At 62.2% G+C, this 13,164-nt stretch overlaps 1 protein-coding gene across 1 annotated transcript; it reads left to right on the plus strand.

Annotated features, from left to right (window-relative positions):
• The first annotated feature begins 236 nt into the window (after positions 1-236).
• On the plus strand, positions 237-11,840 carry RAMP3 (receptor activity modifying protein 3). Its single transcript, XM_049641200.1, has 3 exons — positions 237-372; positions 6,939-7,071; positions 11,235-11,840. Exons 1-3 carry the CDS (start codon positions 309-311, stop codon positions 11,488-11,490), a joined length of 453 nt encoding a protein of 150 aa, XP_049497157.1. The 5' UTR covers positions 237-308; the 3' UTR covers positions 11,491-11,840.
• Positions 11,841-13,164: the final 1,324 nt, after the last annotated feature.

A 13,164-nucleotide genomic window follows, 5' to 3' on the forward strand; every position in this document is an offset into this window, starting at 1 on the left:
TCGTGCGGGCAGCACCCCCGGAACAGGAGGGCCAGGGATCACACCCGGGGTGCGAGGCAGTGTCTTGGGGCTGTGCGTCCGGGATAGGGGGCGAGTCCTGTTGGAGGGAGGGCGTGCTGGAGGGGGGTAGCGCGCGTCCTGGGCGAGCGTGCGTTCTGGAAGGAGTGTCCCCAGGGGGTGGGCGCGTCCCCGAGGGGGAGGGCGCAGCTAGGGGCGGGCTTTCGGCGGCCCCACCCTCGACCGCGTCCCCGGGCGCCCCCCACGCACCCAGCCGGGACCGAGCCGACCGCGCGCCACAGCCATCGGCCATGGAGACGCGAGAGCGGTGGCGCCCGCGGTTTCTGCTGCCGCTGCTTCTGCAGCTGCTGTGCGGTAAGGGGACGCGGGGTCCGGCTCCGGGACGCCCCGACCCCCTCCGGGGCCACGGGGACCCGCGGGCTTCGACTTCCAGCACCCGCGCCTGGCCGCGCCTTTGCGCTGCACGGATCCCGGCCTGCCCGGCGCGCCCGGCTCCGGAGGGGCGAGGGGAGACTCCGGCGCCGTCCCCAGCCTCCGCGGGAGGGTCCTGTCCGCTCTCCCCGGAGGAGCCGAAGGCGACCGACCGGCGCTGGGAAGGGAGGCGCGGGGGGTCCTGCAGGATCTGCCCGGTCGGCTCCTCGCAGCTGCGATGTCCCCGGAATCGCCGCCAGAGGGCTGGGGACGGCCTGCCGTCGCGACACCGAGCGAGCAGAGGCGGTCGGCTGCCGCTTCCCTGTTGGGTAGTGAGCTCCCCGTCCTGGGGCTTTCGCGTGCACACCACTCTCAGGGCGTGGGTGAGAGGAATCCAGACCCTGTAGGGCTCGTCCCTTCCCCGGAGGACAGCCCTTCAGTGTGTGCGCGGGACAGGGAAGGGGGCGGCTCTCTGAGGCTTCCCTCGAGATCCCTTCTCCAGCAAGAAAATGGGGCTCCAGGGAGGATACATTGTTTACGAATCAGGAATGGATTGAATGAAAAGCTGGCTTAGGAAAATTTTACTAGAGAGATGATCCAAGATCAAGTAAGAGGGTGTGTGTGCTTTTGGGGAGGGCTTGCTTGCAGAGAGGTTTGCCGGGCAGGCTGCTGAGGTGAGGTGGGCAGCCTGACCCTGGGGCCAGGGGCCCAGGGCCCCTCTGAGGGGCCACTGTCCCCTGGGTCCTTTGGGGCATCAGCTTTGCCCTCTCTGGCGCATCGCCCTGGCTGTGAGACGCCAAGTTGAGCCTGTGTGGAGTCGTCGTCGGCTTTGCTGGTTTGGAACTGGCTGCAGCTGTGAGAAAGGACCGGTGAGCCCCTCGGCTTCCCAGTCTCTGGGCTGCCCCCCCCCCCCCCAAGATGTCTGGGTGGAGGGACTGTGGCTTCGCCTCACCTCGCAGGGTGAGAGCCTGGGGTCAGGTGGATTTCTGGCCGAAGGCAAGAGCCTGGTGTGTGGCGGCTTCGGGACATCGGGAGCACGCTGACTTGGGGTTGCAAGAAGCCTAAAAGCGAGCCCCCTGGACTGGAGCTTTGGCTCCTCCAGGAAAGGGAACCCTTGCTTCATTCCCAGGACCTGCTTTCAGCATGGGATCACGAAGGACCAGACCCAGACCCTACACACATCCGTGTTACCAACACGGGGCTCGTGTCTGGAGGGCCACCAGGCCCGCCCGGGGTGGGTCCAGGGCCTCCCTCCCCCGCCAGGGTGGGGCCAGGCCAGCCTCCCTGCAGACCCAGCCCAGCACTGGTCCCGCCAGAGCCAGGGTCTTGGGAAGTGGCTGCTGGGCTGGTGAGAGGTCCGCTCATGGTCACATGACGTGTGTCAGAGGTGGGGCTGAGCTCTGGATGGTGCTGCATCGGGAAGAAGGGTCCCAGGGCTGCGACATCTCCATGGAGTAGGAGCCTGGCCATTCAGGGAGCAGGTCCAGCTGGGGGGCCGGTTCTTGCCGACGGAGGCCCATCCGGCACTGGCCATGAAGGGCCGGGCGAGGAAGGTGAATTTGGGTTTCTTGGGCAAATTCCAGAACTCCATTCAGACACGGCAGCTACTGTGGTGGTGGTGACGCCCAGCTGGGCCCACTTGGCTGGGGCTCGCCCCTGCGCCCAGTCCCCGATTGAGCTCTTTGGTCCGAGTGCGAATCCCAGGGCCTCTCTGCAGCTGCTTAACCTCAAGATCGTAAGGCACTTACCGCCTCAGTTTTCCCCGGTGCAGTGTGGATACAGAAAGAAGAACCTGGGAAGGACTATTGTGACCTTCAGTTGGAGTCTGTCGGTTTAGTCCCCATACCCCGTGCTTGCGTAGGGGGGCTTGGGCGTAGACTGGGGAAAGCACTCGGCAGCGCCTGGCTCACGTGCCGTGGGAAGCGGAGATGGGCAGCGGCCGTGGCTCCAGGGGCTCACGGCACCCCCAGACGGTGTGAACATAGCACCGAATATTTGCCGGTGGTAAGAGTCATGGTGTCCTCATGCCCCGTCCTCTCCTGTCACTCTGACTTGTAAGGACTCAGCTGGGCCCAGGTACCCCAGTGACACAGTGACCGTGCAGACATGGTGACCGAGAGGTGCCTTGCAGGTCTCCCGAGTCCACTCCTCGTTTTGTAGATATGAAACCGAGGCTTGGGATGAGGAGGGCCCTGCCCAGACTGCAGGGGCAGGGGCAGAACCTTCCAGAAGCTATGGGCACCTAGGGAGCACGGAGGGCTCCCATATTTCATTTCCAAGTGGCGTAAAAGGCCTTCCTCCGGGAAACGCGTCCTTTAGGCTGCTTCTCGTCTCCTGGAGCCCGGGAGACCCTGAGACAGAAGGAGCACAGACCTGTCTTCTCTTTGTTTCCCCGATGGACCATTGGAAACAGTTTTGTGTTTCATTCGCATTCCCAAGCCCGCCACTGATGCAGCCGGCGGCTCCCTGGCAGGAGGCTGCGCCTCTACCTTCTGTTATAACCCTGGCTGGGCTGTTGGGTTTCTCCGGGAGCCCAGGTTGTGCACCAGAAATGATGCCAGAGCGCCCCCTCCCTCACCCAGGACACTTCTGGCTGGTCCGGCAGGTGTCCCGCGGTGCCCGCCTCGCACAGGCCCAGGGGTGGTGCTGTCCTGGCATCTGCACAGCGCGCCTGCGGTCCTTAACCGCACGTTTCCGACCAGCCCTGCCCAAGCTCCTGCTGCTGTGGGGTATGGAGACTCTGGTCCAGGAAGGAGTAGGAGGAGGGAGGGAAGAAAGGGGGCCCAAGGGCAGGGGGAAGAGGAGAACAAGAGGGAGGAAGCGCTGAGCTGGGTCTTAGTGGTTTGATAGCAGGTGGTTAGGGCATGCTGGGGGGTCCAGGGGCTCCAGGCTTAGGGGCTCTAGGTCCAGGTCTTGGGGACAAGGGGGTCCAGAGGAGCAGGTCCCGGTGTCGGGGTCCAGTCCAGGCAAACTCTTGCTGGGAGGTGTGGCAGTGGCCGGCAGGAGGTGACAGCATGGACCCGTGTGGGAGACTCGGATGGGATGCTGAGATGATCCCATGAGGGAATAGGCCAGGCCCAGGGATGGCTCCAAGCGCCGGGTGTGGGGAATGCTGGTGGGCTTCCAGCACCCACGGTGGGACGCCCACTGGGGAGCTGCAGAGAAAGGTGCCTTTGGAATAGGGTGGCAATGGGAGACAGGAACACAGGCTGGCTTCATCATTGTCCCTGCCGCATGGCCCCTGGGGGCCTGCACTCCCCAGAGTCACTAACACCTGGCCCACATGGCCCTGGACCCGGGGCTGCCTTCCTGCCAGAAGCCTGGGCGAGTGCAGCTGGGCAGGGTGGGGGGAGGCCCGCCCTGCACACCCTGGCTCATTTCAGCTGCACTTTTGGGGGGGGGAAACTTTTTTTTTGCCGTTTTTTTTTTTTTTTTTTTACATAGAGATATTTAGCATATTGTTTTTTTATGTTTATTTATTTTTGAGAGAGAGAGAGAGAGAGAGAGAGAGAGAGAGAGAGAGACAAAGAATCTAAAGCAGGCTCCAGGCTCTGAGCTGTCAGCACAGAGCCTGTCATGGGGCTCGAACTCACGAACCATGAGATCATGACCTGAGTCGAAGCCAGATGATTAACTGACTGGGCCCACCCAGGTGCCCCTCCTTTGGGTCTTTAAACTGGGGGGATGGGGGCAGGAGGCATGATGCTGTTCCTCAGGCAAACCAAGGATGGGGTTGGCATGAGGGTGTCAAGTCCAGGCTGGTGTGATACGCCCCTGGGGGCAGCTCTGCAGGTAGGTGGCTTGGGCTGGACTCCCCATCGTGTTACTGGGCAGGTGGGTGCCCTTCCCCGTGTGGTGACCCTGTCTTTAAGTGCCTCTGAGAGGGGGACCTGACAGGACAGGGCACTCTGTGGAGATGGCGAGGCTCCTCTTGAAGGCACGTAAGCCTGGGTCTTGGCTGCTGCTTGCCTGGGACCCTGTGATGCAAAGTCTCTGAGGTTGGGTTCAGGGGGAGAGCACTGGGGTTGAAAACTTGGGGTGTCTAGGCGGCTCAGTTGGTTAAGTGTCCAACTCTTGATTTCTGCTCAGGTCATGATCTCACAGTTTGTGAGATCGAGCCCTGCATCAGGCTCTGTGCTGACAGCGTGGAGCCTGCCTGGGATTCTCCCTCTCTCCCTCTGCCCCTCCTTCACTTGCACCTGTGTGTTCTCTCTCTTTCTCTCTCTCAAAATAAATAAACATTAAAATAAAAAGAAAACTGCCCTGGGAGGCCTGCACTCCAGTCTGGCTTGGGAGCCACCTTTCCAACCACACTGCCTCTCTTTCACCCCTAATAACCACGGACGCCCACCCCCTAAGCACAGTGCCTTCTGACTTCATGGCCTCCTATCTATACTAGGCACTTTCCCACTGTTCTTACTGATTTTTTGGTCTATTCATTTGTTCTGTAAATTATTGAGAGAGGAGTTTCAAATTCCCAGCTATAATTGTGGATTTCTCATTTTTCCCCTTGCAGTTGTGTCCATTTTTGCCTCCTGTGTTTTGATGCTGTTATTAGGTGCATACATGTTTAGCATTGCTGTGTCTTTTTGGTGAATCGAACCATTTATCATTATGAAAGGCCCTCCTTATCTCTGGTGATATTCTTTGCTCTGAAAGACACTTCGTTCAATACTCATATAACCACCCCACCTTTCTTTGGATTAGTAGCAGCATATGTCTTCTCCCATCCTTTTCCTTTGAATGTATTTGAGTCTTTTTATTTAAAGTAGGATGCTTGTGAACAGCTATGGTCGGGGCTTGTTTATTGATCTCATTTAACAATCTTTGTTTCTTCATTGGAGTGGCTAGACCATCGACTCTAAATCTGACTATTGATGTGGTTTGGTTTAAATCTATCATTTTTACCATCAGTGCTTTTTCTCTTCTCTTTTCATCTGTCTCCTTTTGGACTTAATTTTTAAGAAAAACTTCTCATTGCCTTGGCCTCTTCACTCTTACCTTCCTTTGTCCCCCCAGAAGTGCCCTTGTGGTCACGGGCCCACCCTCTGTATGACACACAGCCCCTCCTGAGCCAGCAAGGGCTTCTGGGTCTGTGTGGTGGGAACATCAGGAGGACTGTGGCCTCCCATGGGGACTACCTGGCCTGCAGGGCAGAATCAGAGTGGTTCTGAACCTGCCTTTCCTGGTAACAGACATTTCTTCTGCACTTCCTGCGCTTAGAGGGAGCAGCACTCGGTAGAACACGTGACCATAACTTTGCGCTGCTGCCCTCAGGACCTGATCATTCATTCATTCATTCGTTCTCTCGAAAAGTCTTTTCGGAATACCAATGAGGCGCTGGTGGTTAGGGGAGTGAGGGAGCAGCCGGCAATTATCAAACACCTACAGTAATGACATGGTGAAGACGGGAGCCTCTGTGGGCACATGACTAACGCCTGTCAGCACAGCCCCCTTGTGCAGCACAGCCTGTTTCCCTCACTTTACAGATGGGGAAACTGAGGTGAGCTGGTGACCAGTGATGCTGGGTGTGAGCGTGGGTCTGCCCGGTTCTGGGTGTGGGCCTTTCTCCTGTTTCCTTCCCCGTGGTTTCTCCTGCAACACAGTACCCTGTGCCAGGATACACACGACAGGGCCGTCCAAGCACACACATACACAAACACGTATGTACACATACACTCACAGATACCCGGACACAGGTGGCAGGGCTGTGTGCACACATACACGTGCACACGTATGCACACACCCCAGAACACACGCTGCAGGGGTCATGGGATGGAAGTTTATGAGGGGGGCCTGACACTTGGAAGGGTGCCTGGGGAGGGAGGGTGGCTGGTCCTGAAGGAGACAGGTGGGCGCTGTAGGTGGGGAGATGAGCTGGGGGAAGGTAGAGGTGGAGGGATCGGATATGGGGGCAGAGGTGGGGGGGGGGGGGATGCTGGGAATCCTGGGGGAGCCTGGGGGGGGGGCGGCCAAAGATCTGGCCTCAGCTTTTGGAACATGAGTCCCTGTGTCACGTTGGCCCTGGGCCTCCTGCAATCCAGGGCACTGGTTCACATGTGCAGGGCCCCTGCCGATGCCCTCACGGTCTTGGATGGTCAGCAGACCCTGCGGATCTTTCTGGGGACATGCTCTGGGCACTCTCGACCCTCGAGCTGCAGTGGGGCCTCTCTGCCATCTCTGATTGGTGGGACCCACTCCCCACCCCCATCACACCCCTGTCTGTTCTTGGCCTCCTGGACCCCCAGGAGGTGCATCCCCTGCCCTCCCTTGACTTGTCTCCCCACCCTGTGGGAGGTCACAGCCATGGGAGGTCCTGTCTTGGTGACACCCATGGGGGGCCCTTTTTGCACTGGCTTCTACCTCCTTGGGCCACACGGGAGGCCAGGTGAGGGAGGAAGACCCAGCTGCCTGCAGGGCGGGGTATGGGGGGGATGTCACAGGAGGGCCCCAGGGTCACCTTGCAAACCATTCCTAGCAGTGGAAGGACCACACTGTCCCCTCTCTAGGTGGGTGTCCCCGAGTGGGGGGCTGCAACGAGACGCGTATGCTGGAGAAGCTACCCCAGTGCGGGCAGGCTTTCGCCGACATGATGCACACGGTGGACGTCTGGAAGTGGTGCCACCTGTCCGAGTTCATTGTGTGAGTGTCCCGGTGCCGCCCCTGCTGCCTCCTGGCCCTCCTGGCTGCAGCCCTGCACGTGCCACCCTTCTGTACCCACCCCTGCCCTCCTCTGCCCTCCCGGCCTCGGCCCTGCCCCTGTCACCCTCCCCTGCCCTCCTGGCAGTGGTCTTGACCCTGCCGCCCTCCCCTGTCCACCCCTGCCCGTTCCTAACAGGTGCAGAAACTTCATTCTGTTTGGTTCGGGAACAGTTCCCTCACACCGACTGTGCCGGTCCGTGCAGGGGGTGTGGGTGTGGACCTTGCTGCCAGAGCATGGAAGCCCCTAGAACAGCCGTTGGGGATGGAGAGCGGGGGGATGGTTTGGAGGAATACGGGCTGATGCAGCTGAGCAGACCCAGGGCTCCTGGGGAGGGCGGGGGCCCCCGGCAGGCATGGGGCAGAGACAGCACGAGACCGTGGTGGCCGCCAGCAGAGCGGGAAGCTGAAGTGGGAGGGTGCAGGCAGGGTGGCCGGCCCATCGCTGACCGTCTGCTAGGAGGTAAAAGCCAGCGTGTCTTGATGTTTGATGCAAAGCACGATCCCAGGCTCCTTCTTGTCCTGGGAGCCCTGAGGAAGCTTCTGGAGAAGGAAGCTCGGACGTCAGGCTTGGAGTGGACACATGAGGAGGGTCAGGGAGGGTGAGATGTCACTGCTAAGGCCTCGACGAGGAGGTCAAGGAAACGTCCAGCCCCGGGGCCAGAGGACAGGGCCGGGGGCCATCTGGAGTCGGAGAGCCAGCGGGAGCCGACTTCCCATACCTGCCAAGCCCGGCCCCACGCCAAAAGGGGGGCTGACCTCCAGAGCCCTGAGTGGGCAGCACGGCACCCGAGGGCCGTCTGGGGAGCCGCTGGGGGTCCAGAGCCCCTCACCGAGGCTTGTCCTCCGGGCTGCTGGGACTGAGCCGGGAACCTGGGGAGAGTGGCTGGTGCCCTGCTGGACCCAGGAGGTGACCCCTTGGGTGAGCCTTCTTTTCTGACACGTAGGGGAGCGGGGGTCTCCTCGGAGGGCCCAGTGGAGCCCGGGAAGTTTCCAGGCAACCCTTTCCGGGGCCCGAGCGCCCACCTGCCGTGGCCCCTCCTGGTTGGGAACCTCCCGTGGGACAGGAACCCTAGACCCTAGTACAGCAAGAGGGGTACCCCAAGGCCATACCAGTGCCTCAAAGACAGAGTGACAAGCAAGAGAGGAAGTGCTCCAGACACAGAAAGAGCCACTGGGAGTGAAGCAGGGTGCCGAAGCTGAATGTGGGAGGAAGTCTCCCAGGAAGCAGGGGGCGGTCAGGGGCCAGCCACCAGGCCTGGTACCCTGGGGGCAGGAGTTCTAGAAAGAGAGCAAGGAGACACAGAAGGAACTCAGGGACACTGCCAGGTGGGGATGTGGGTCTACAGACCCCAAGGGCTCTCTGGGCACCAAGGGCGTGGACCAAGGAGCGGGCCACGAAGGGGTAGGGCCACGTGTGCAGACAGACAAGAGCGGGCTGGACACATGGGTGAGGAATCAGGCCCCATGCAGCCCTGGAAACCAGGAGATGGCGGGCCGGGGCTTCGGAATTCTAGAATACACTTCCCAGCCAATCTGTCCTCACGAAGACACCGTCAGACAGGCAGAGCTCCTACCTCGTGTTTCCTGGGCACCTTTGCTTAGGCACAAAGGTGGCTGTGCCCCCTCCCCCCACAGATGAGTGCAGAGTGGGAGAGAGAGGGGGAGCCCCCGAGGGGCCAGGGGGTCCCAGGGGCAGCGAGCATGAGGGGTGGAGGGCGGCCTGCACCAGGGCCTTCCATGTCTGAGGTCACTGCTCTGTCCCTGCCCTGCAACCAGCTCGTGGAGGATGGAGACTCCCGCCACCGCGTCCCCGTCCACCCCGTCAAGGGGTGGCTGCTATTGAGGTTTCCAGATGCCCTTCTCTGCTGCCTCTGAGCAAAAGCATAGGCAGCAAGGAGCCAAGCAGGGAACGCGTCTGCCTGGTGGGGGAGGGCATCTGTGGGGGGCTTCTGGGCTGTGTGCACCCCTCTGCCGTCTGGGCTACAGCTGCACCCCGGGAGGGGGAGGGAGGGCTCTGGGAGCCGCAGCAGGGGGGGACCGGGGAGGCCCTGGGTGACGAGGGGACACGAGGACGAAAGATATGGAGCAAACACCTCCTTCCTTGTGAACAACCCCCCCAGTTCTGTGTCCAGCCTGAGCCAGGACTGGTGAGTTAACAGGGCTTGGGGCTGTGGGGATGGCAGGAGGCCCGGAGCCGTGTTGTCTGCAGCCCTCGTCGTGTACCCAGCCGACTGGCAGTGTTGAGAGGCAGCAGGCGGGGCATTTTGCACATGGCCCTTGTGAGTCGATCCATAGAGATGGGTCCTGTGCTCAGCTCTGCGTGCACCTGCACGTGTGGCCCCTCGGCTACCCTACTGGGTACGTCCTAGGAGCCCCACTTATAGAGGAGAAACTGAGGCTCAGGGACATAAGAAATGTGGCTGGAGGAAGCCTGTCTGGTGCACTGTTCCCAGCTGCCCTCTGGGGGTGTGGGGTCGGGCTCCACTGCCTGTGTCCCTACCTCGTCTCAGCAACCCCCCCGCCTTTCCCCCGGAGCCTGGGGAGGGTGGTGGTGGCCTTCTGGGAGGCAAGGGAGTCAGAACACAGGGCTCCTGGCAGACCCAGGGACGGGGGCTGCTCCAGGCAAAGGCCTTGGCCGGGTGTCAGGTCAGATGCCTCCCGGGCGGCAGGTCGCTGAACCTGGACATGCAGGGGATGGTCTGGGGGTCCTGGGCTTCCCGCGGACCTGTCCTGGACACATCCCAGGCTCTGGACGTGATTTAGGCCGTCCCCTTCACTTCCGGCTCTCTTTAGGCTGCGTGGGCTCTTCCTCGTAGGCCTTAACCTGGTGCTGGCAGGAGGGGCGGGCGCCGGGAGGGCCTGGCCAAGTGGGTCTGCTGCCCCCATCTCCTGTCCCCGTTGGGCAGATGGCGTCTGTGTAGGAAACTCCTTGTGGGAAGCAGTTCCTTCCTGTTGGTGGCTCAGGCCAGGCCACGTTCCTCAGGACAGTGCGGGGAAGCAGGGGATGGGGCGCAGAGCCTCAGGCCGGCCTCACCCCAGCCTGCGCTCGCCCTCCAGCTCCCGCCCTGTGTGTGGGGCTCAGCCAGGGGGCAGCACGGGCAGTGGACAGAGCGGGTGCACCCCAGCAGGTGTCCATCTGGCCTTCTCTCCAGAGCGTCTTGGATGGTGGGTGGCAGTCGAGGCCTCACCTCCAGAGGCCACTCGTGTCCAGGGCCAGGCGGGTCCTGGTGGCTGCACCCTGTCGGCTGTTAGGACCGTCCAGAGCCCACCTGCTGCTGGACAGATGAGGCTTTCCCTGGGTGGTTTGCTGATGAGGGACAGGGAGGCCTGTGGGGGGAGGCGGCTCCAGCCTGTCCTGTCCGAGGGGGCTGTCTCCTCCTGACCTGGCAAATGAGGCGGCTGGCGCTTGGCCTCAGAGAGACCCTCCCCTGGGGCCCAGAGAGTGTCCAGATGATGAGGGCCCTGCCAGTCGTGCAGCGTCTGCCTTGGAGAAGGGGCAGGCCTGTGTCCTCTGGGCAGACCTGGGAAGGCTCTGGGGGCTCTCGGCCTCATGGGGAGCAGGTCACCACCTGAGGTGTGGGCGGGACTCAGCCTCGGGGCTTCCTTGCTCTGGCTGCTCTTCGTTGAGATGCCAAGTTCGGGGTTGGGCTGGAGGATGCTGGGGTTTGTGCAGAGGTCATCATCACTGGCGTGGGGGCATCCTGCCAGGCCAAGTAGAGCACAGCTGTACACCTGGGGGAGGTGGTGAGGCTCGGGGAGAGCGGGGCTGAGCCCCGGGGCAGAAAGGTTTGCGGCAGAGCAGGGTCCCCTCACCCTTGCCTCTGGGCAAGAAGGTAAAGAATGGACGCCTGGGTCCCAGCAGGTCCGACAGGGCCCGGAGGGCGCTCCTGTCTCTGCTGTCCAGACACACCTCCTCCCCCTGGCCCCCTAGGACTGTGCCCCTTTCCCCTGCCCTCCTCCCCCTGGCCCCCTGGGACGCGCCCCCTTCCCCTGCCCTCCTCCCCCTGGCCCCCTGGGACCGTGCCCCCTTCCCCTGCCCTCCAGGGTTAAGGCTGGCAGGAGGGGGCGCAGGGAGCCGGGTGGTCACCGCTCTGCCTCCGCAGGTACTACCAGAGCTTTACCAACTGCACCGAGGTGGAGACCAACGTGGTGGGCTGCTACTGGCCCAACCCCCTGGCGCAAGGCTTCATCACTGGCATCCACAGGCAGTTCTTCTCCAACTGCACGGTGGACAAGGCACACTGGGAGGACCCTCCAGACGAGGTCCTCATCCCGCTCATCGTCGTGCCTGTCCTGCTGACCGTGGCCATGGCCGGCCTGGTGGTGTGGCGCAGCAAACGCGCTGGCCAGCTGCTGTGAGGGCGTCCTGAGGGGGGGGGGGAGGCCGGGCGGGGGGGCCGGAGAGCCGGCGGAGGCTGCGGCGGCCCCCCGCACCCCCATCCCGTCTGGCTACCTGAGAGCCTCATGTGGCTCACCCGGGCTTGTCCTCTCCTGGGCCTGGGAAGAAGGCGCACCGAGGCCGGAGCTGTGCAGGGAACGATTGGCTGCTGCTGCGCCCTCCGCCCGCGCTGGGCTGGGGCCTCCAGGGTTTCCGGGCCCTCCTGACCCCTGCCCAGGCACCCTGCCCTGATCTCAGCCCCAGCCTGGCTCGGACCCCACCTCCCAACCTGAGCTCAACCCCTGCGCTGACCCACCCCCTGTCCTGACCCCACCCCCTGCCCTCACCCCCCCCCCCCGCTCTGACCCCACCCCTGGCCCTGATTCCACCTCCTGACCTACCCACCCCCTGTCCGGGCTTCACCCTATTCTGTCACTGCTGTGGGTCCTCTGTCCTGGCCTGCCCACCCCCACCTGCACTGGGTGGGGTAGATTGTTAGCTGGGTGTTTGTATTGCCTGGTGCCCTGTGTCTGAGCCCTCCTGGCCGAGAGCCCATGCTCATGCTGTGGCCAGAAATCCTGAGACTGAGGGTCAGGCCGGAGTCCCCCAGGGGCCGTGCACTGCCTGAGACCCCCTGTCTGCGCCCACAACCAGAGACTGGGCTGCGGTGGGTGCAGGCCTCCTTCCTAGGCCCCTGCGAGCCAGGCCCTCTGAGCTGGGGTCCTGTGAGCCCCAGTGCTGGCTGAGCTCTGTCTGTGCTGTGTGCTTTCTCTGAGTAAACAGTCATCCTGCTTGTGGGGCATCCTGTTTTATTTCGGGGTATTCAGAGAGAGTCCTGCCTCTTGGGGCTGACAGGTCCTCATACCTGTTTCCCAGATGGGGAGTGGCTGGCCGTGTCCCAGGGTGGTCTCTGGGATGCCGGCTGGTGGCTCCTTGCTGGGGTGAGTGGTGGGGCGGCGAGAGAGACCTGGCAGGCAGGTCCCTTGTCCTCCCGAGGCCATGCTCCTCTTCCAGCCGGGCTCTTGGTGGCCTTCACTACAAGGTCCCAGCAGAATGGAGCAGGCAACGGCTGGATCTCGTGGGCTGGGATCTTGTGGGCTGAGATGTGGCGGTCCCCTCCCAAAGGCTCTCTGCCCTCACCTGGCCACCAGAGCCTCCTTGCTTCCCCACTGTGTGGCTGGGTCCCTGCCTTGGGGAACCCTCGTCTGTCTGTCCACCGTGGCTCTGAGAATCATCTCTGGCTTGAGGTGAGGTATGAATGTCCCCTGCTCAGCTTTGCGGGGACGACAGGTCATGGAGCAGCCTGGGAGGTCTCAGAGTCCCATGTTCGGTGACCGAAGGAGAGAATGTGTGGCCCCTGCTGCGGGTGGGCGGGTGTTCCTCTGGTTCTCCCTGGGCTGTGGCATGTCCCCGGTGCAGTTGTTTGTAGTAACCTCTAACCCAAGCTCCATGGAGCTGACAAACTGTGCAGTCAGCTGCTTGTCAGCGAGGACCCTGCTGGACTCCGTCCCTTCCCACCTTGGCCTCTCTCAGCACCCCCCGTCCCCGGCTTTGCCTTGGGTCTCTCATCCCTGATGCTGAGTGGGTGTCACCTGAGCACCAGAGGCTGCTTGCTTTGGCCTAAATTCTGGGCTCCGTGTGTTTAGAAGGATGTC

Source organism: Panthera uncia, chromosome A2 (genome assembly GCF_023721935.1).
Source record: "Panthera uncia isolate 11264 chromosome A2, Puncia_PCG_1.0, whole genome shotgun sequence".
Taxonomy (NCBI): domain Eukaryota; kingdom Metazoa; phylum Chordata; class Mammalia; order Carnivora; family Felidae; genus Panthera; species Panthera uncia.

What these genes read in the sequence shown, in the direction of transcription:
- RAMP3 (XM_049641200.1), top strand. Translation starts at nt 309, where the DNA reads ATGGAGACGCGAGAGCGGTGGCGCCCGCGGTTTCTGCTGCCGCTGCTT. An exon ending in GCTTCTGCAGCTGCTGTGCG is followed by an intron (nt 373 to 6,938) that starts GTAAGGGGACGC and finishes TCCCCTCTCTAG; the next exon opens with GTGGGTGTCCCCGAGTGGGG. An exon ending in CACCTGTCCGAGTTCATTGT is followed by an intron (nt 7,072 to 11,234) that starts GTGAGTGTCCCG and finishes CTGCCTCCGCAG; the next exon opens with GTACTACCAGAGCTTTACCA.